The sequence below is a fragment of the Mauremys reevesii genome, linkage group 2 (assembly GCF_016161935.1).
Source record: "Mauremys reevesii isolate NIE-2019 linkage group 2, ASM1616193v1, whole genome shotgun sequence".
Taxonomy (NCBI): Eukaryota; Metazoa; Chordata; order Testudines; family Geoemydidae; genus Mauremys; species Mauremys reevesii.
The window spans coordinates 56,289,821-56,313,513 of record NC_052624.1 but is presented as its reverse complement, the minus strand read 5'-3'; the positions used below and the strand labels follow the sequence as shown (position 1 = coordinate 56,313,513).

At 38.1% G+C, this 23,693-nt stretch overlaps 1 protein-coding gene across 4 annotated transcripts in view; it reads left to right on the top strand.

Annotated features, from left to right (window-relative positions):
• Positions 1-23,693, top strand: part of SNX13 (sorting nexin 13) — a 164,941-nt gene that overhangs the window by 78,114 nt on the left and 63,134 nt on the right. For all 4 annotated transcript variants that reach the window (XM_039523420.1, XM_039523421.1, XM_039523419.1 and 1 more), the window contains 8 exons: positions 2,157-2,278; positions 2,447-2,548; positions 5,906-5,994; positions 6,804-6,887; positions 14,254-14,392; positions 15,076-15,164; positions 16,668-16,767; positions 18,137-18,330. In XM_039523420.1, coding sequence (XP_039379354.1) covers positions 2,157-2,278; positions 2,447-2,548; positions 5,906-5,994; positions 6,804-6,887; positions 14,254-14,392; positions 15,076-15,164; positions 16,668-16,767; positions 18,137-18,330 — 919 coding nt within the window. The remainder of the gene's footprint in view (positions 1-2,156; positions 2,279-2,446; positions 2,549-5,905; positions 5,995-6,803; positions 6,888-14,253; positions 14,393-15,075; positions 15,165-16,667; positions 16,768-18,136; positions 18,331-23,693) is intronic.

Genomic DNA, 23,693 nt, shown 5'->3' with positions numbered 1-23,693 from the left:
GCAGGTGGACTTCACAGGGGTGGGGTTGTGTGTGTCTGGGCTCTTGGCGGGGGAAAAGGGGCAGAGAAACAGGGCCTGGGTTGTCATAGGGGTTTCTCTAACTCTCTACTCCTGGGGGGGCGGATTTTGTGTATGTATTGTTACAGACATACTTGCTGACAGGTATTTTTAAATAAATTATCAAAATAATTGAAACTGGCATGATTATGTAATGTTATTTTGACAAATAACATTTGCAGAATTTTAAAATATTGTGTGCAGAATTTTTAATTTTTTGGTGCAGAATGCCCCCAGGAGTAACCAGTGAAGGTGAAAAATAATGTAGGGTGAACAGTGGGATGTAACTAGAATAATGGGTGAAATAGATGTGGAAAATTAGTCTTAATATCAAGAAGACGTCATACCATTGAAATCTGTTAGGCTATAGGATAGTGGAAACTTTCAAATGCTATCGCTTGGGACACTTAAAACTAGACTAAGCAACACGGGAGGCTGTGTACTGTGGGAAATATCCTGCATTTGCAGGAGATGGGCTGCTATTTGCTTCCATCTTTTAATTACTGTGATTCTGTGCAATTACTTCATTTGTTTATTTTTACAGGGAAGGAAGAAATTCACAGATTCTTGAGTGCTATTTAGCTATAGGCAAAAAATGTAACAGCTTATGGGAGAGCTAATGAATTAGTTATAACTAGATTGACCTGTTTTGACGTTAAAGTAGAATTTGCTGTCCTTGTAAGATTAAGAAGATTGCACTTAAAAATAAAATATGAATAAGAACTTTATTTTATAGAATTGGCGCAAAGCCATCAATAGGCTGTAACTCAAAAAAAAAAAAAAAGGCTGCTCAAGTTTGTTACAGTGGTTATAGCTTGGTATACAGCTGTTGTAGGTAGGTGGATTATTTTTCTTCAGAATTCTTTGTTTTCTTCTTGGGAGATGCTTGTCGGAGGAATTAGGTAAGGCTGCCACCTAGTGTTCTTTGTGTGATTATTAGGTATTTACCTCAAGTGAACAGTTGGGCTTCTGAATCATAGCTTTGCAACTCTCTACAAAGTGTAATGCTTTCTATTTATCTTTTCTCCCAAGTTCATGCTTCTAGACTAGACTTTGCTGTAGGCTCAACCATTTGTAAAGTTTCTTACCTATCTTGGTGGGAAAGCTGTTCAGAAACCAAGGTGGTTTTACTTATGAGTATTGTAGTGGGGCCCTTTTAGGCAGAGTAGATACCAGAGTAGTTTACTCTTCTTTTTCAGTTAAGAAAGAACCTGGAATGGGAATGCCTAGCAAGAAGGAGGAGCTGTGATTGCCTGCCTCCTGCTTTACTAAAAGCAAAAGGGAGGAACACCCTTCAGTCTACACAGTTAGAAAGTGTTGTTTTCCCTAAGAGCACTAATGAAATGTTGATACATAAGTATAATAAAATGGTGGCCACTATTTTACCAAATGTATGTCATCAATATAACTGTCTTCCTCACAGTTCATGTGATTTTTTTTTAAATGATTGCTTGTTTAGCTACAAGCAAGTGCAATATTCTAATCTGATTTCTAATATGATTACATATTGCAAGGTGTCAGAAAATAATTTGGTTACATATTTTCTCACAAGTAATGTCACAAATCTGAGAGGTCTATTAGTATTATATTGAGACACTACAAATGTTAGACCTTTTGTTTTCTTATGCTTAATACAATTTATGAAAAATGCAAATATGCTCATTTTTTAACATTTTGATGCAAATGTTGAAATTACTGTTGTACAATATACTTTATAGTTGATTTTGTAAATTCATTTATAGTATGTAAGAAATCATACATCTTTTAAGCTTTTTCTCAATCCTCCATGTGTGTTGTTTTTGTTGATATAAAGCTTTTTAGTGTTGTACGAACAAACAATCTAAACATGGAAATGTGTATTTGAGTGTGTCAAAGTAACCCTTTTGTGTAGCCTTCTGTAGACCTCCCTGAGCTGATAAGTTACAACAGGACCATACTCTTGATTCTTCATATAGTAATTGTACAGGCTTTCAGAAATATAATTCCAAATTATAATTCTCAAGTCCTTAGATAACTACTGTTTACATTAATATTAAAATAAATTAGCATTTTATTCTGCTTTAAAATTTTTTGTTGATGTATAGTCTGTTTTCTGTAAGGTCAAAAGAAATGGACTGGCAGCCTTATTTCACCACACGACTTGTTGATGATTTTGCCACTCACCTTCGAGTATTCAGAAAAGCTCAACAAAGGATAACAGAAAAAGATGATCAAATGAAAGGTATTGCCATAATTTAAAATGCATTTGACTTTTTTGTTGTTGACCCTGCGTAGCAAATTTCTCTATTCTTCACTTCATCCAAACAATTTTTTTATTTGTATTCAATTACTAGTGACTTACAAAAGAGTCTTTCATGTACACAAATATCTTCTAATGTCTTTTGTGTAGGTACAGCAGAAGACCTTGTAGATACATTCTTTAAGGTTGAAGTTGAAATGGAGAAGGAAGTCTGTCGTGATCTAGTCTGCACTTCTCCCAAAGATGAAGAAGGTTTTTCTAATAATTATTTTCTAAGGGTTGTGTTGCTACATTAAGTTTTGTTAGTTACGGCATCAGCCAATAACATGGAAGAGATTCATAGCTAAGCTGTTAACTTCATTGCAACCAGTTATGACATAATATTTCATATATTTCTTGATTGGTGCATGTCAGTATTATACTTTTAGTGGTAGTGACAATATATGTAATGAGGGCTGAAAGAATTTCACAGAAATGTGACTTTATTCAAGTTCATGGTATCCCTTTATAGATGGGGTGGGAGGAGGGAGAGGCTAGTTAATTCTATATTTAACATCAGACCATCATCTGAATGAAGAAACAAGGATCTGTTTTGTTTAAAAAATAAAAAATCAATAATAGTTACAAGAAGTTTTATGTAATTAATAGTACAGTTACTGCCTGGTTCAGAGCAGGGACTTGAGTCTGGGTCTCCCATGTGAGTGTCCTAAATGTCATGCTATTGGCTTTTCTGGGGTGGGTCTCTTTCCTGTTGGAACCATTCCACTTGGAATAAATAATTATTCATTGGGTTAGAACGAGAGAGAGAGCATTTGACTGTGTAGCCCAGTGATTAGGGCACTTTTGGGTTGTAGGAATCAGAGAATCATAGAATGGAAGGGACCTTGAGCAGTCATCTAGTCCAGTCCCCTTCACTCATGGCAGGACTAAGTATTATCTAGACCATCTCTGACAGGTGTTTGTCTAACCTGCTCTTAAAAATCTCCAGTGACGAAGGTTCCACCATTTCCCTGGGCAACTTACTCCAGTGCTTAACTATCCTGACATTTAGGAAGTTTTTCCTAATGTCGCACCTAAACCTCTCTTGCTGCAATTTAAGCCCATTGCTTCTTGTGCTATCCTCAGAGGTTAACGAGAACAATTTACCTCCCTCCTCCTTGTAACAACCCTTTATGTACTTGAAAACTGTTATGTCCTGCCCTCAGTCTTCTGTTCTCCAGCCTAAACAAAACCATTTTTTTCAATTTTTCCTCATAGGTCATGTTTTCTTGACTTTTTAAATAATTTTTGTTGCTCTTCTCTGGACTTTCTCCAATTTGTCCACATATTTCCAGAAATGTGGCACCCAGAACTGGACATACTACTCAAGTTAAGGCTATATCAGCATGGAATATATTCCTGTGTCTTGCTTATAACACTCCTGCTAATACATCCTAGAATGTTTGCTTTTTTTGCAACAGCGTTACACTGTTGACCTGTATTTAGCTTGTGATTCACTGTGACCCCCAGATCCCTTTCCACGATACTCCTTCGTAAGTGGTCATTTTCCTTTTTGTATGTACTGTCATCTGTTTGGTGAAAACTGAAACACAAAAGTCATTTAGCACTTCTGCCATTTCCACATTCTCTATTGTTGCGTCCCCCGCCCTTGAGTAATGGACCTACCCTGTCCTTGGTGTTTCTCTTGCTTTTAATGTATTTGAAGAATATTTTCTTGTTACCTTTTGTGTGTCTAGGTAGTTTAATTTTGTTTTATGCCTTAGCTTTTCTAATTTTGTCCCTACATACTTCTGTTTGTTTATATTCATTCTTTGTAATTTGACCTAGTTTCCACTTTTTTGTAGGACTCGCTTTTGAGTTTCAGATAATTGAATATCTCCTGGTTAAGCCCAGGTGGTCTCTTGACAAACTTCTTATCTTTCCTATACAGTGGGATAGTTTGCCCTTAATAATGTCTCTTTGAAAAACTGCCAACTCTCTCTTGAAATGTTTTTCCCCTTAGACTTGCTTCCCATGGGATCTTAACTACCAACTCCCTGAATTTGCTCAAGTCTGCCTTCTTGAAATCCATTATCTTTATTGTTCTGTTTTCCCTTCTACCGTTGCTGAGAATGGTGAATGCTACCATTTCATGATTACTTTCACCCAAGCTGCTTTCCACTTTCAAATTCTCAACCAGTTCCTCCCTGTTTGTCAAAATCAAATCTAGAATAGCCTCTCTCAATAGCTTTCTCCACCTTCTGAAATAAAAAAAATTATCTCCAATACATTCCAAGAACTAGTTGGATAATCTGTGCCTTGCTGCATTATTTTCCCAACAGATGTCTGAGTAGTTGAAGTCCCCCATCACCACCAAGTCCTATGCTTTACATGATTGTTAGTTGTTTTTTTAAAAAATCTTATCCACCTCTTCTTCCTGGTTAGATGGTCTGTAGTAGACCCCTATTATGAAATCACCCTTGTTTTTTACCCCTTTTATCCTTACCCAGAGACTTTCAACAAGTCTGTATTCTATTTCCATCTCAACCTCAGTCCAGGTGTGTACATTTTTGATATATATGTCAACACCTCCTCCCTTTTTTCCTGAGCAAGCTGTATCCTTCTATACCAATATTCCAGTCGTGTATTAATCTGATGCCAACTGTTTATTAACTAGCATTTTTAATTCTTCCTGCTTATTCCCCATACTTGTCGCATTAGTATACGCACATCTAAGATACTGATTTGATTTCCCCGCGTGTTCTCTCATATTTCTCCCTTATCCCTGCTATAATGGCTCATGGTCTCCCCTATATTCAACCCTTCTCCCAGGTCTCCATGTTTTTTGACTTACCTCTGGGCTTTTGTCACCTGCCCCCATCAAACTTAGTTTAAAGCCCTCCTTACTAGCTTATCCAGTCTGTATCCAAATATGCTCTTCCCCTTCCTTGATAAGTGGACCCCATCTCTGCTTAGTTTAGTCCTTTTTCCCAGAACAGCATCTCGTGGTCAAGGAAGCCTAAGCCCTTCTGTCAACTCCATCCTTACAGCCAGGCATTCTCCTCCAGGTTCACGTCTCTGGTCTGTCTGATTGAGCAGGGATTTGAATCAGGGTATCCCACATGAGTGCCCTGACCACTGGACCATTAGCTATTCTGGGTCTTTCTCTCTGATATCCTGGACCTGAGAAACTTCCCAATGAAAGTTTTTAATGGAAACTGATTCATTCTTATGAAGAGTTTGTTTCAACTAGCTTGCCTTTTCCAACAAAAAATTGTTTTGTTGAAAAAATCCTGAAGTTCTCTATGCATAAGTATGAAAAAAATACACTGAAGGGAAGTAGCTGCTTCTGTAAGAGTTAAGACTATGCACACATCCATCCATTCTAGTCCATATATATAAAATCAGTAAAGTCATTTGCATTGTAAGATTTGAAGACAGTTGCATATGTTTGTATAAAGTAGAAAAACAAAACTTAAAAGTTTGAGAATCATTCAAAAGTATATTTAATGCTTTCAAATTCAGTCCATAAACTAAAGCTTTTTTTGTTATATCAGAATAATGGGAGGGAACATGTAGTGTTGTCACTACTCTATATTGGATTAATATTTTGTTGTTGCTTTTCCGTAGGATTCCTAAGGGATCTGTGTGAGGTGTTACTGTATTTATTGCTACCTCCTGGAGACTTCCAGAACAAGATCATGCGATACTTTGTCAGGGTAAATTTAAGATTTATATTTTACCCTAAGACTTCTAGTCATATATTATAAAAGAGATTTAGATCTAGGTCATTGATTTTGTATGTTTTGTATAAAATGCAATCATCAGCTATTATAGTAATGCCAGATGGTAGTTTTCAACATAATAGGTTAGATGCATGTTTTCATATGGAGGTGCTGACTTTTTATATGACATTGGTGAACAATTCTAGACGACATTTGTTAGAGATATGAGTGACTTTTGAATGTGCAATAGTCACTGTTAAAAAGTCAATATTTACCTACTGATATCACTCAGTGGTTTTTGTGATACTGTAACTCTGATATATTTAAAATGGGAAATAACTGAGACTGCAGATACTAAGAAGGTAAAAGTTTTCCAATGGTCACCATTGTATTCTTGTCCAACTAATACTAAAATTCTTAAAATCTTATGGGGATGAGAGTTTCATTTGTAATATTTCTCTAAGGTTCCTATCGCTGTGATATTTAGGTTATCTTCCTTGAGGTCAGATGCCTAGTTTCTGTACTGGGCACACAGCGGACTAAGAGAGTTAACATTCTTTATTTATCACAAGAATTTACCTTTGGGTGTGGAGAGCGAGTTCTGAGAAATAAATCTAATTTTTGTTAATTTTTGTTTCAGAATTTGTTTTTAAGTTCTTAATATCCTTGAAGTTTCACTTGTTACTCAAATAGAAGCTTTACGTTGAATTCATAGTAAAAATTGATAGTTTTTTTGAGTAAACTATTTGTCACTTTTTAGATATAGAGGACAGATTTCAATTGTATTACATTTCATTTTTCAGGAAATCCTCGCACGAGGAGTTCTTCTTCCATTAATAAACCAGCTCAGTGATCCTGATTATATTAATCAGTATGTCATATGGATGGTAAGCTTTTCAGTGCTTCAGTAGTATTTCCAGAATATTCATCTGTAAGCACATTCCTATTTTCTTTTCCTGTGCTCTCTAAGCATGGGTTAGTTTAATACAATTTGTAATAGTACATCAATAGAGTAAAAGTGGTAGTGATGCTATCATTAATGTTGCATGAGAATTCCCATTCTAATCCCCTGCTTTGGTGGCTTTATAACTTTCTCAAACTTTGTTTTTTCAGGATGATAGTTTCTAAGCTTGCTCTCTACCTGCAGGTGAACTTTTAAAAAAAGTTTGAGTAAAAATTAAGTACAATCAGATTAAGGAGGAAAGTAATTTGTCTTCAGGAATTAATTTTTTTATGATTTTATAGTGAAGTGCAGGGGTCAGCAATGTATCTGTACATGGACACAAGTGTCCATGGTAAAAATTTTGAGGTCCATGTTAATTTTTCAAAAAATTGAATGACTGAATGACATATGCCCCCCCCCACGTCCATCACTAAGTAGGGTAATTTTATCAAGAGTCCGTCGCGCAACATGGGGTGCTGACCCCTGGTAAAGTGTTTTGAGGGGTCTAGTTCTGCAGTAGTCAGTATTTCTTATGGAAATGGCTTCATTTGAAAAATGCTTGTGAGAGTTGTATCAAAAATTTAGTTTTGGGTTGGAATAGACATGACACATCTTAAATCACACTTTGCACATGCACAGTACTTTCCTAATCATGATGCACAGCTAAGAAAGTCTGCACTTTCACACAACAGAGTGAAACATTTAGTTGTGAGCTGATGTATAATTTAACATGCATCCTGCCGTAAGGTTAAAGCTGCACAGTTCCTAAGGCTCACAGTAGAGAGGTCACCTAACTTATGCACAAAAGGGCAGAGGTAAAGTGCATATGCAACCTTATACTTTTTTGTCACCTGACTTTTAAGTGTTTAACTGCAACTTGAATGTTCTCAATCATTTTTAATGGAATGAGAGTAGACAGAGATTTTTAATGGAGCAACAGATTTTGGTTAATCAAAAACTATATTTGTAAGAATTTTGGGAATTGTTTTAGCCTTCGTGGAAGATAAAAACAGTAACAGATCATAATACTATGATAAAGATGAATTCAGTAACATTATTAACATTTCTCGTAGCATGCCTCCAATTGAAGTAGTTTTCTTAAGGGCTTTAGGAATGACAGATGAAACAAAAACTAATAGCAGTTTAAGTACATTAGAAGCAGTCAGCCTGCAAAACAATCAGTGGGGCCACTGTACGATTGAGATGCTGAAGGAGCACTCAGGGGAGACAGGGTCGTTGTGGAGAAGCTAAATTAATTCTTTGCATCAGTCTTCACTGCAGAAGGTGTGATGGAGATTTCCACACTTGAGCAATTCTTTTTTGGTGACACACATGAGGAACTGTCCCAGATTGATACATCTTTCAAGTTGGTTTTGGAACAAATTGATAAATTAAACAGTAATAAGTCACCAGGACCAGAAGTAACTCAAATATGAAATTACAGAACTACTAATTGTGGTATTTAACCTATTGCTTAAATCAGCCTCTGTACCTGGTGACTTGAGGATAGCTAATGTAAGGATGATTTTTTAAGAATGCTAGAGGGGCGATCTAGGCAATTACAGGCTGGTAACACTAACTTAAGTACTAGGAAATTGCTTGAAACTATAGTAAAGAACAGAATTATCAGATACATAGATGAAAACAACACATTGGGGGAAGAGTCAACAAAGGAGTCCCTTTTGTAAAGGGAAATAATGCCTCACCAATATCAAAGAATTCTTTGAGGGTATCAACAAACATGGACAAGGGTGATCCACTTGATAAGATGTACTTGGACTTTCATAAAACCTTTGACAAGGTCCCTCATCAAAGTCTCTTAAGCAAAGATATGATATTACATCACACCCCATGTCTCTTATGATCCTCTTACGGATCAGTAATTGGTTAAAAGATAGAAAATAAATGATAGGAATAAATGGTCAGTTTTCACAATGGAGAGAGATAAATAGCATGGTCCCCTAAGGATCTGTACTGGGATCAGTGCTGTTCAACATATTTATAAATAATGCGGAAAAGGGGTAAACAGTGAGGAGGCCAAGTCTGCAGATGATACAAAATTACACAAGATTGTAACTCTTTACAGTCAGCTTTGACTAAGGGATCTCACAAAACGTGGGTGACTGGGCAACAAAATGTCAAATGAAATTCAATGTTGATAAATGCAAAGTAATGCATATTAGAAAACATAGTACCAGCTATACATGCAAAATGATGGGGTCTAAATTAACTGTTACCACTCAAGAAAGAAATCTTGGCATCATTGTGGATAGTTCTGTGAAAACATCTTAGTGTGAAGCAGCAGTCAAAAAAGCTAACAGAATGTTAGGAATCATTAGGAAAGGGAAAGACAATAAGACAGAAAATATCATCATGCTACTATGTAAATCAAGGATACTGTCCATTCCTACTCAATATTCTCTTGTTTATGCATCCCAGGACTGTATTAGGTATTTTGGCCACAGCATCACACTGGGAGAGTTCATGCTCAGTTTATTTATCTACCATGACACCAAATTTCTTCAATGGCACTGCTTCCCAAAACATAGTTTGCCACCCTATAAATATGGCCTTTATTCTTTGTTCCTAGATGTATACATTTACAGTTAGCTGTATTAAAATACACATTGTTTGCTTGGTAAACTGGACACAAGCAATCAAAAGTGCTCTGCATTAGTGACCTGTTCTCTTCATTATTTAGCACTCCCCCAATTTTTGTGTTATCTGCAAACTTTTTCAGTGATTTTGTTTTCTTCCTGGCAATAGATTAGTATGTTAAATAGCGTAGGGCCAAGAACTGATCCCTATGGGACCCAACTGAAAACGCACCTGCTCGGTGGTGGTGATTTCCTTGTTTATGATTACATTTTGAGACTTATCAGTTAGCCAACTTTTAATTCATAAAATGTATACCATGTTAATTTTATATCTTTCTAGTTTATCAACATGTCGTGGTACAAAGTCAAAGTATGTCAACACTATTAACTTTTTCAATCACATGTAAAATCACATTAATAAAAATCAAGTTAGTTTGACGAGCTCCATAAACCTATGTTGATTGACATTAATTATATTAGCCTCCTTTAATTCTTTCTTAATCGAGTAATGTACCAGCCACTCCATTATCTTGCCCAGGATTGAAGTTAGGCAGAAAGGCCTATATTATAGTTGTCTGAAGTCGGACTCTTTCCAAATAAGTATTTCCAAAAAATAACTAGATGGCATGCTTTCTGAGAAATTTTGCTTTGTTTAGATTCAAATCAGGTTAAAAAGATGAATTTCCAATTTCTGAGACCAAAGTTGTGCTGCCCACTTTCTAATAAGGTTAGAAAGCCCATCCATGGGATTTTATTGACTTCAAAATGTTTTTACTCTGGATTATGATGGAAGTTCATGATGGATGTTTCAGTTCCACTTAGTAAGGTGTCATCTATGAAGACAGATTTAAATGAAAATCTTCCTTAGCTTGTCTTCCACGCTACACATATGTTACACACGCGCGCACACACACACACACACACAAAACTACATAAAGTCAAGCACTGAAAAGTTAAGAAATATCAGTATTAAGGTTGCTTTCATATGGATTATGACAGTTTTTAGTTTCATGATCACATATTATTTCTCTACAGGACCCCACATAACTCAGTGAAGAATGGATGGTATTCACACCTATGTAGCTATTTTAATATTTTTTTAACACCCTGTTCAATGCATGGTTCTATGCTTTATTTACTGCATGCTATTCGGAACCTGTGCTGAAGTCAGAATTATTAATTTCCTCATGGACTTTTCTGTGGTGCTCATTGCAATAGGATTCGAGTGCATCACAAATATTAATTAATTTCTTTTCACAATACCCTTGTGAGACTAGGTGGTATTACTATCCCCATTTTATAGATGGGGAGTAGCTGCACAAAGAGATTATGCTCAAAAATAGAATAGCTTGGAATGGAAATTCTGGTTCCCATGGGAATTCTGACACTTTGAAAGACATCTCATTTTGATTCAGAACAAAAATCTGAAATTTTTGGCAAAATGAAAATTAAAAATTGCAATTAGGAACTATCAATGTTTTGTTTAGTGTCAAAATGCATGATTTCAGTATTGTCATTTTGTATAGACTTTCTATATTATATTTAATATTTGACTATAAAATAAAATTATAATTTGAAACAAAAAATAAGAACAGCACTGTCATTTGCAAACATTTTGCCTTTTTCTTGACAAAAATTTTCAGTCCTGCAAGATGTTTCAATCTCAACTAACAGCATTTTTTTTCAAAGTAATCAACTTCCATTGAAATTTTTTTGATCCACTCAAGTCAAAAGTATCCACTAATTTTGGGGGCCCAGTTTGAGACACCTACAGCCTGATTCTTCAGAAGATGTAGCACTTTATATGTTCAAATCACAGTTCCTATTTACTTGAATTGTGGCTGTAAGTACTTAATATTTCTGCTAATCAGGTCCCAGGCTCTCAAGTCAGGCACCCTAAAAACAAACGACTTACAGTTAGTAACAACCTGTTCAAAGTTTCTTTAAATGACTTGCCCAGCATCACACAGGAACTCTGTGGCAGAGGCAGGGATTGAATCCATTTCTCAAAGGCAGTAAGTATTAGACTGCCCATTGTCTGCTTTCATCCCTACTTTAAGGTTGCTCAATTTATGGTGCGCGGACTGTACATCGCCCACCAGAGCATTTCATAAGGCCCATGGCCTGCTTCAACACATTATATGAACTGCTGATTCATTAGCATTTTGTCATATTTACATCATTCTAGTTTACACAAGTGTGTAAATAGACAATGTTTCTATGTACAGTAATCTACATATGAAACAAGCTGAACCTAAAATATAAATCAGTACAAGTGACTTTAAATCTTATTAAAATAAATTAATATCTTATTAATGTTGATTAACATTAATTATATTATCCTCCTTTAATTCATTGTTGTTCGAGTAATGTACCAGCCACTCCATTATCTTCCCAGGATTGATGTTAGGTTAGGTGACTTTAAATCTCATTAAAATATGTAGAATCTGTTTGGCCCACGCAGTTTTGTTTAGGTTTCCTACGGTTGTGCTTAGGTTTATGTCGCCCTCCTGTGTAATAAGATTGGGCACCATTGTTTCATTCACTATACACCTTCCAAAAAAAATTCATCATGCAGTTGAAGACTATCATAATGCACACACACAAGAGGGCCAAATTAAGGTTTTACAGTGAACCTTCATTCTGTCATTTTCTAACGTATGAGTGCTTGACTTTGCAACTTAATAATCTTTTAGTATAGTTTTATTATGTAATGTCATAGGTAAGGATATGATTTAATCATGGAGGTCATGGATTCCATGACTTTAATGAACACCCATGACTTCTTTGGCATCAGCTTCTTCTGCAGCGCACTCCTCCCCCCATTATTTTTAATAAAAGTCACAGACAGGTTGCAGCTTCAGTGAATTTTTGTTTTTTGCCTGCAGCCTGTCCCTGACATTTACTAAAAATAACCGTGACAAAATCTTAACTTAACTATAGGATTTAAAAAAAGCAAAGTCAAACAGAAATTCCATCATGTCATGTTGATACTCAGAAGTAATCAGCAGCATTGGAACCTACTAATCTTTCAGATCGTCAGCCACTTGAGGTCATGGTGTAACTGGTAGTGGTAGTAAGTTGTCATCTATGTGGAACAGCACTAGATGGGGATGGGTTTTGGAGATGTTTGCTCACAGCAGAGGAGTTGTGAAACTCAGGAATCTTAGATTCCTTTCCAGGAGGGGGAGTATTGCCACAGACTTTTCTGCCCATTCCCTCCAAGTTCAACTCTTTTTGCTTCCCCCAAACCTGTCCCCAGTCCTCACTCTTCCACTCTCCTCTCTTCTCTTCATTTCTTATCCCAGTGAGTGCCACTTTCATCACCTTGCCAACCCCAGTCTCCACTCCTCAGGTGTCTCGTTGTATCATCCCACCGAACTCCCCATCCCAGCCTCCTTGTCCAGCCAATGCCAGTTCCCCACATATCTTGGTTCCTTGTCCCCAGACTCCTTGCCCAACCAGACTCCCAGTCTCATTTTCTGCCCTGCCCCTTCTGACTCCTTGTCCCAGTCCATTCCCCTCTTATTCCTGCAGGTCTGACTCTTGTCCCCTCCACTTTCTAATCAGGCAGCTTCCTTCTGCATACAGTCTGGGGCCAGCAGAGGGATCATTGACAGCACAGGAAAGAGTCTCCCTGGACTCAGTTCAAATGTCTGGACTTGGCACAGCAGCTCAGAGCTGCAATTGCAGGGAAAGCCCTGCTTAGCCTCAGGCTAGAGCGCATGTGCAAAGTAGACCGAACCTTTGGGAAATTTAGCTGCTGAAATCGAAGTTCTCTCTACTGAATGTGCTCAAACTTTCATTTTTCAAGACTTGTAAGTTGGTCAAATTTAGGCAGATTTTCACAGACACAACCCAGAGCACATCCCTAAAACAATGTCTGTTCCTGCGAATTTCAAGTCCCTGCTCCAAAGCAAGTGCAGGGGGAATGAGAGATTTTTCAAAGAAAACGTCACCAGACTTTTTTAACATGGTGGCTTAAAGGTGCCTTGGCTCACCCTTCCCCTGAACTGCATGTTCTCGGTGTCTGACCTTTTGTTTTAGCATGTAGAGAGACCTCTAGATCTGTAATATCCAAGAAGGGGATTTTAAATGTGAGGTCTTAAACTTTCAGAATTTTTGTCTTCTGAGGTGAAATATGTCTTGGTTGTCCATGGGACCATTCCCGTCTTAATAAACAATTGTACACATCCCCACTCCTTAAAGTTCTGACCTTTTTCCTTGATAGAATGTGGGAAAACCCTTAAATGGTGTATGGTCTTTATATCATTCCTGATGCCAGGAACCACAGATCCACACTTGTGTTCTGAATTGTATGTGATAGCAAAATGACAGAATCTGTTGCTTTAAACATGGCAGGCACACAATTAGTGTGGGCCCCCACAATCTGGTCTTTGTTTCTTCTGAAACAGTTTCTTTAAAAAAATAGCTTTTAATTTAAAAAGTCTACAGGTTCAAATAGAAGTTTAGAGGTTTAAACTGCCACAAGGATTTATTTTCCCATAGTTGGCATAATCCTAAGAAAGCAGTTTGAATTTCATGGCTGCCATGAACTATGATGCTTTTAAAGTGATGGCACTATACAGTATATATTAAAATTACAATTTTCCCTTAATTGTCAGATTCCAGTTCACCATGAAGAAGCATACACTATGCATAGATTTTTCTCTTCTGCATAATTTGGGTTGTTTCATTTTCTGGCTATTTCAGATTCGTGATTCCAATTGTAACTATGAGGCCTTCATGAATGTTATTAAATTAAGTGACAATGTAGGGGAGCTGGAAGCGGTAAGAGATAAGGCTGGAGAAGAACTGCAATATCTTCGATCCTTAGATACAGCAGGAGATGGTTAGTATTTTTAGTTTAATGAAGAAATAAAATAGGCAAAGCTAACAGTAAGATTTTTTTTTAATTTTTTTTGGTAATTACAGGAAGAGTGTTAAAATGTGAACTCTTACCTTACTAAATTGTGTTAATTATGAGTGCTATTAAAAATGTTATATGAAAGATTAAAACCTGAGTTTTCTTTGATGCTTAAGATCGAAGACTGATTGCCTCCATCTGTATTCCCCTTTCTGTGGTGGCCATTATCATAGTTTCTAACAGTAATCATGTGTCTTGATAGGTTTTGTTCTAACAAAATTAATATTTTAATAAAAGTCAAATGTCCTGGTTGAAACCTGCCTGGCTGGTTCTGACTTTCAGTAGTGTTTCATCTGTTGATGATGGATTACTCTCAACTTTTTAAATAACTGAAAGTTATATTGAGGACGGAAGGAAAAAGACTACTGCAGTTCAGTTCTTCCAGTAGAAATGAAATTGAGGGAACCCCCCCCCACTTCACTGTAAATATTGACAGTGTTATCCATTCTGGTAGGTTTCCTTACATAAGAACAAAACAAGAAAAAATGATATGTATCTTTTAAAAGTGTGTTTAAATTGATAATATACTTCAAATCAATTGTTTAATCACTAGTTTGTTTCTACTTCAGTCCTCTTTAGTCTTAGTTCTTGTAATGTTTTGTTTTCAGATATCAATACTATAAAAAATCAAATAAACAGCTTATTATATGTTGTTAAAGTATGTGATTCAAGAATACAGAGGTTGCAGTCAGGAAAAGTAAGTACTATTTTTCTATTAATACTCTTTCTGATGTTTGTTTTAATTGTAAATGATGTGAAATTGTTGAAGACTTTCTAGAAATTGTCACAATATCTCTGTCGTTCATTAAGGGAAAAATATGACTATAGCCCTTGAGTTTATACTGTTTAGTGAATATATACTGAATATAGTGAACTGTATACTGAGTAATGGTGTAGCTAAAGTTGCACCTTCATACTTTTAATTTTATATGGAAAATTCACCTACCAAAGCTTCTGTTAGAAAATGTTATGTAGTGCTATATTTATAAATATTTAGCCATTATGCTACATTTAACTATTACATATTTCAGATTTATTTTCAAACCTTTCAAAATCTTGAATATATTTTTAAATGATCTTGGTTTTAAACTCTTCCAATTAGAAAAGAACTGAAGTAAGCTGCATAGCTGACTAATGAAGTTAAGAATTAAGAGAAAACAGTTTCTCTGACACATGAGTTCAGCCTCCTGGAATTTAGCTTCTCTGCATCATCAGTTGAATTCCTACCTCTGATTAGGAAGTTCATGCAGCAAGCAGCTCAGTCTGGAGGCCCTTAGATCAAGTCCCAGTTTTTCAACTGTAAGAGTTCATAACGTTTCTGCCTATTTATTGGTGGTAGTGTTCTTTTTTTGAAGTACAGTTTGTTATTCAGATAGTCACTTGTTTGAAAGTACCAATGGTATTTTGCACTGCTTGGAAGTTCTTGTGTGTCAGAAATTCGTCCGACTTGCTTCCTCTGTTCTAACAGCCTCTCCAGTTGCCGCCTAGTCTCCAGCCTCTACTTTTTGTGACATTTGAAAAACTTCTGGCATTCTTACTGTAGCAAATCTGACTTTGTTCTGTTTCTTGGGACTCCGTTAGTTGAGCTTTAAGCTTGGATGGGGCATAAAGATGACGTGGGTTGTGCTTATTGACCAACACACTACCTAACAAGTAGGGCTCTGGTCCATGACTGGGGCCCCTGACACTACTGTAATACAATCAATAAAATAACTAATGGAAGTCTGATATCAATGCAGACAGAGCTATATCATATTATATATCATGGAGTGCTGCTGAATTGACTGCAGAATTTGAGATGGTGTCAGATCATTTTTAAGATGGCTCTAATAATTTCTTTAGAAAATATTTCCGAAGGTTGTGATGAACATTTTCTTATCTACACGCTTAGTGACCACTTGTGAACAGTTAGATTTAAAATACTTGCCCACAGGAATTCTGTGACAGGGGCAAGGGTAGAATCCAATTCCCCAGAGGGCATGAATCATCTGTGCTGTAAACAAACACTGTTATGTAGTTGCACAAACAAAAAATTGTGGCGATAGCACTGATCCTGTAAACTAGCATTTTTTAAACCAAACCAAACAGTTTGCTATAGTTAAAGTAAATCTGTTTACATTATGTAAACACTTTTTGGTAGTAATTTTAAAAATATAAAATAATATATTAACTTATCAATGTTGTATCCTAAATTGTACAGGAAATAGATACTGTGAAACTGGCAGCAAACTTTGGAAAACTTTGCACAGTCCCTCTGGACAACATTCTGGTAGACAATGTTGCACTACAATTTTTTATGGGTAAGAAACTGCTAACTTTGAACTTGTATATGAACTAATATACATTTTTGTCTTGTGCCATAAGTATATACGATCCTTTTCAGAGGGAATTGAAACTTAATCTTTGCCATGATGAGTCCACGATTAAACTGATATTATTCTTTATGTTGAAGTCAGCTTGAAAGAGTTTTCAGATATAGAGATTTAACCACAAGACTGATTCGGTGAATGTTTACAGTGGTGTCACTTAAGTTTCTTTTGAAAGATTCTCTGCCTGGAGAGTCCTTCCCTTTGAAATAGGAATATTGCTGGCACTGGTAATATCTCTTAAATTGAACAAGTTTCTTAAATTATGACCACATTGCTTCTGAGATGACTGGTACCTGCTGATAGTGGTGGGGCACAATTTAAAGGTTCTCTCCCGCCCCCTCAACAGTTTGAGTCACATCCCTTCTTACCCTTAGTGGCCCCTCCCTGCAACTCCCAGGTGTCTTCTGCTGCCTCTCCCTGTGGAGCTAAAGTAGTGGCACCTCTCTGCAGTTCCCAACTGTTTTGCTGCTGCCTTTCCCCATGGAGCTGCCACACAGGGAAGGGGCCCAACCAGCTAAATTTTGGGGGGATGGGACATGACTCCACATGCATCCCACGAGTCACCTCTGCATTGCCTCATATTCTAAGTAGTCCTATTGAGACTATTTATGGTAGTATCCACTATGTCAGAATTTGGAGGATTGCAGGACTTGTAGAAATCTCCAAAAATGTCCTCTGTTTAAAGATACTTTTTAAACGTATAAATATTAGTTTTAATATCTCTAAAATGTATTCATATGCAAGAATAAGAATGTTTGTCTTTAGATTGTTGGCATCTTCAGTAAATCACAAAATTGATAAAGGAGTGAAGTTTATTTACAAGTTTCACATAGTGTCAGTCAGTGTATTCTGTTGTGCCCTGACATTGCAAGGATTAAATAAAAGTTAACGTTTAGACTTCTGTGAAGGAACCCAATTTTACCCCAGGCTCAATTTCCTCTTGGCTTCTACCATGCTGCGCACAGTCCTATTATATCTCATATGGCTGTGGCTACAATTAAGCTGTGATGTGCTCATTTTTTAATATAAAACACAGTCCTAGTTCTATACTTTCCTCCAGACTTTGCTTTTTGATGAAGTCTTATGAGGATCCTATTGGGAGTGTTGAGAGGCGTTTCTGACAGTGACTCTGAGTGTCAATGTTATAGTCTTATCCAAAACCATAATCAAATCCTGAAGCTTATTCCTAATTTAGTTCATGTTTCTGATCTAGTCGTTTTTTACATCAGGATGCGTGAGTTCTTAAGATGTGTTTTTATCCTAACAGGTATAATTACAATAATGATGATTGATTTTGTAGATTACATGCAGCAGACTGGAGGCCAAGCACATCTCTTCTTCTGGATGACAGTGGAAGGGTACAGGGTTACAGCACAGCAACAGCTGGAGGTGTTACTAAGCCGGCAGAGAGATGGAAAACATCAGACTAATCAAACCAAAGGCCTATTAAGAGCAGCTGCAGTTGGAATTTATGAGCAGTACTTATCAGAGAAGGTAGGAATATTCTTCTTTGAAATAATTTACTAATTTTTGAATTGGTAAGTATTTGTGGAATGTTTTAAAATGTACACTGCAGTGTCAGAACTCTTAGTTGAGTTTAGAACCACCAGCAGCTAACTTCTTGTGAAATAGATTTGGTGAAAAACTTATTACAAGAAAACAGATGTGTTGCAATTGATACCCGAATGATTTCACTTGCATCAAGCTTAGGGTAAATAGTTCCTGCTGGCAGGTCTGTAAGGGGATGCTGGCACTGATGACTGCCTGTCCTGTAAAACACAATGCATATAAGGTACTCAAAAGTTGGTTGACTTAAACAAAGAAAAACAAATTGAAAACCTAAAAGCCGGTATCCTCTGCTCATTTGAGTTCCACCCATAACCAACTGGGTGGTAAGCAAGCATTTTGTGGGTGTGCTTGAGGGTGACACAGCCTGTGTCCTGGATCCTGCTCCCCATTTTCCAGCCGTCTGTCCCCCTTCCTCCCTGCCTGGGCCCCTATAACATGACCCACCGGTCCAATCAGCACAGTAGCAGGGGGATATACTCTCCAGTTTATTTCTGTCCCTCCCACCCACCCTCCCCGTCCCTCTTCAGGGACCCTTCTCACGAGCATCTCCTCCTTCAGGAGGTGCAAGGCCTTCTGCAGGTGGGAGCCATCGAAGAAGTCCCACTGCATTTAAGGGACAAGTATCTCAAGAAGTTAAAGTTTCATATGGTCTCCCTGGCCTCCATCATTCCTTCCCTGTATCCAGGAGACTGGTATGCTGCCTTCAATTTACTTTCACATATCAATATTCCACTCTCACAGATGGTTCCTACGTTTCATAGTTGGGACCACCCACTACCAATTTGCGGTATTCCCATTTGGCCTGGAAGCAACACCAAGAGTATTTACGAAATGCGTGTCGGTGGTGGTGGCCTACCTCAAGTGTAGGGGTATCCAGGTTTACCTGTACCTTGACGGCTGGCTCATCAAGGGCTGCTCCAAGGCCCAAGTCTAACACAGCATTGAAGTGCTGCAAGCCATTTGTTGGGCTCTGGGCCTGCTGAGAAACCAACAAAAATCAACGTTAAACTCTATCCATTGGACCAGGACTATCAGGGCAGTATGCGATTCTACCTGAGCCAGAGCATTTCTGCCAGAGGCCACGTTCAGTGCAATGTCTCATCTAATTGCCAGTGTCACAGCATATCCACTCACCATAGCCCGGGTCTGTCTCAGATGATTGGGTCACATGGCAGCATGCACTTGGGTCATCCGCCATGTGAAGCTCAGACTGCGCCCCTTTCAAATGTGGCTAGCGGCAATGTACTCCCCAACCAAACATCACCTCCCTTTAGTTCCTACCCCTCGTCAAAGGCAAATCCATCAGAATCTTGATGGAAAATATGGCTTGCATGTTCTAGATCAACAAATGGAAGATAAAGATCCCCTCCCTGTTCACTGAAGTTGTAATATTATGGAACTGGTGTATAGCCCATCAGATTCAGATATCAACCATTTACCTTCCTGGAATCCACAATGTCACAGACGATATGCCAAGCAGGTGCTTCTCTCAGCACTATGCACGGGAGTTGAACTCTCAAATCCTTCTGGGCTATCTAGAGGTGGGGCTTCCACAGGTGATCTATTCACCACATCCAGCAACAGGAAGTGCCCCTTATTCAAGAAGGCATGGATTTGCCTATCTTTGGGAGAAGCATTTCTCCTTTGGATAAAGGGCCTGTTCTACATTCCCTCCAACACCACTAATTCGAAGAGCGAGGAACAAGATTAGGCAGGAGTCCTCCATCTCCAAGCATGGTTCCTAGATGGTTCACGGGAATAGAATCCACCTGCTCGACAGGAGTAGAACAAGTATTACTAAACATTAGAAGGGAGTCAACTTGAATTACTTTCAGAAACGGAAAAGGTTCAACCACAGTTGTCACCATCACCACCATATCCCTGAATCTTCTCTGCTCTCAGCCGTCTTGGATTATCTGCTGGATTTAAAAACAGCCAGGTTTATCAGCTCTATTAAGGTTCATCTTGCCACAATATCAGCATTTCATTCCCCATTAGAGGGGTTTTCTATTTTTGATCACCCTATGTTCTTGAGACTTACTAAGGATCTGGGGAATCTTTACCCTCAGGTTAAGGATACTACTTACTTGATCTCAGCCTGGTACTTAGGTTAAAATGGAAGCTCCATAAGGTATCTATGTCGACCTACTCCTTGCTTCACATATCTATGAAGACATCCTTTCTAGAAGCTATCACGTCAGCCTGCAGGGTTGGAGAAATTGGAGCTTTGATGGCGGACGGCCCACTTTTTTTTTCTTTCTCAAGGACAGCATCTCCCTATGACCTATCCAAAGTTCATACTTAAGGTGCTGTTTAATAGACTAGTTAAAATGGAAATCAATCTACTAGCATTTTTTCCTAAACCACATAAATCTCAGCAGGAGATGTACCGTCATACATTAGATGTAGGCTGGGCATTGGCCTTTTATCGGGATAGGACCAAAAAATCACCTAAATTTTTGTCTGCATCACAGATCAAAAGCAACTTCCACAGCTTTACTCAAAAACATTTCCGTATCTGAGATATGCAGACCTACTACATGGGCTTCGATGCATACCTTTTCTAAACACTATACCTTGGTCCAGGCCATCAGATCTGATGCAACACTTGGTTCTGTTGTACTGTCTTTAGTCTTTGACTTGATTTCAAGCCTCCCTCCCTCTCTGAGGATACAGCTTTGGAGTCACCTGAAATGGAGCATCCATAGGTATTTTACTTGAAGAAGAAAAGGTTACTCTACATGTCCTTCAAGATGATTAACCCTGTGGGTGCTGCACTACCCACCCTCTTTCCCCTCTGCTTTGGACTGTTCTTGTTGGATGTTCAGATAAAGAAGGAACTGAGGGTGGTTCACCCACATAGCCCTATATACCCTGGAAGTGTGGCACAAACTAGTATATAGCGCATGCATGGGCTGAATGGACATTGCTAACAGAAAATCTCCAATCAAGGGCTTGAGGCACCAGGGCAGCTAATATGGAGCACCCATTGAGGGAGGGAGAAGGACATATCTTGAAGAACCAGTTACTGCACAGTTATCTTTCTGGGTACAGAAAGATAATGGAGCAAATAATTAAGAAATCAATTTGCAAACATCTAGAATATAAGGTGATGACAAATCCATGCTGATGGTTACTTAAGAACAAATCGTATCAAACCAACCTGATAGCTTTCTTTGACAAGGTAACAAGCCTTTTGGATGGGGGGAAGCAGTAGATGTGGTATATCTTGGTTTTAGTAAAGCTTTGATACTGTCTCACATGACCTCGTAAACAAACTAAGGAAATGCAAACTAGATGAAGCTACTATAAGGTGGGTGCAAAACTGGCTGGAAAACCGTTCCCAGAGAGTAGTTATCAGTGGTTCACAGTTATGCTGGAAGGACATAATGAGTGGGGTCCCGCAGGGATCAGTTCTGGGTCTGGTTCTATTCAGTATTTTCATCAATGATTTAGATAATGGCATAGGGAGTACACCTATAAAGTTTGTGGATGATACCAAGCTGAGAGGGGTTGCAAGTGCTTTCGAGAATAAGGATTATAATTCAAAATGATCTGGAGAAATGGTCTGAAGTAAATAAGATGAAATTCAATAAGGATAAATGCAAAGCACTCCACTTAAGAAGGAACAGTCAGTTGTACACACAAAAAATGGGAAATGACTGCCTTGGAAGGAGTACTGAGGAAAGGGTTCTGGGGCTCGTAGTGGACCACAAGCTAAATGAACGTCGACAGTGTAACACTGTTGCAAGAAAAGCAAACATCATTCTGGGATGTATTAGCAGGAGTGTTGTAAGCAAGACACGAGAAGTAATTCTTCCCATTTACTCTGCACTGATTAGACCTCAACTGGAGTATTGCATCCAGTTCTGGGCGCCACATTTCAGAAAAGATGTGGACAAATTGGAGAAAGTCCAGAGAAGAGCAACAAAAATTATTAAAGGTCTAGAAAATATGACCTATGAGAGAAGATTGAAAAAACTGGGTTTGTTTAGTCTGGAAAAGAGAAGACAGAGAGGGGACATGGTAACAGTTTTCAAGTATGTAAAAGGTTGTTACAAGGAGGAGGGAGAAAAATTGTTAACTGGAGAGTATAGGACAAGAAGCAATGGGCTTAAATTGCAGCAAACTGTCCAGGTGGTTAAGCATTGGAATAAATTGCCTAGGGGTGTTGTGGAATCTCCATCATTGGAGATTTTTAAGACCAGTTGTCAAGACTGATTCTCCACTCTGGCACTTCGAGTGCAGAAGGTGGGGCCCGCAAGGATTTTAAAAATTAATACTTGCCACTCCAGGCTTGTATTAAACTCCCAAGGTTACAGCTTCTCTCTGACCTTGGCTTGATAAATGCTGCCACCACCCAAATGCAAAACCCCTTTTGGAACCCAGGAAGATGCACTTGGACATTCCTTCCTGTGGGGTACCCTCAAGCCCTTTCACTCCCGCTCCAGGGAAGAGCTTAGAAAGAAAACAAAGGAAATTAGCTGTTGCCACAAGCTAGTTAAACAAAATATGTACAAATCTCTTAGGACACCAAAAATCCAATCCTGTTCTTTAAAAAGTTAAATTTTATTAAAAACAATAAGAAAGAAAATACATCTGGAACTTAAGGTTTTGCTAGATTTTAAGAGAGCAATTCCAAAAATCAAGCACCCAAAATAGCTTTCTTGGGGGTTCAGCTTGAAGGTTACAAGCAAACAAAAGCATCTGAGTTTAGCACAGAGGAGTCCATAAGCCGATAAGAAATAAAAGAAATAACCCTACTTGCGTCTTTCTAGACATTCCCTAAGTTACTTACATATCTGAGGCTTCTGGTAAGCAGGTTCGAGGTATGAATTGATAATCTATAATCATACCTGGCTTAATGCTGTTTACAACATTGCTGCTCTGTGTGTCTGCTCTCCGGAGAACCACAACACCTAGACAAAGGGAAGTTTTTTCCCAATTTTAAGAAGTTCTAGCCCTCTCATTGGCTCTTTTGGTCAGGTGCCCACTCCATTTCCTTTACCTGGGGGGATTTTGTTAACTTTTTACAGATAAAGCAAGCAGAGAACAGCCACCAAGAGGGACTTTATAGCTAGCTGGCTGGGTGTCCATAAAAGCTCCCCCCACCCCTTTGATTTATCACAGCAGGTTAGACAAACACCTGTCAGGAATGGTCTAGATAATACTTAATCCGACCATGAATGCTAGATGACCTCTAAAGGTCCCTTCCAGTCCTATGAGTAAACTCTTATGTGCTCATACAATTCACTCGCCTTATCTCACACAGATGTCTTCAACGAATT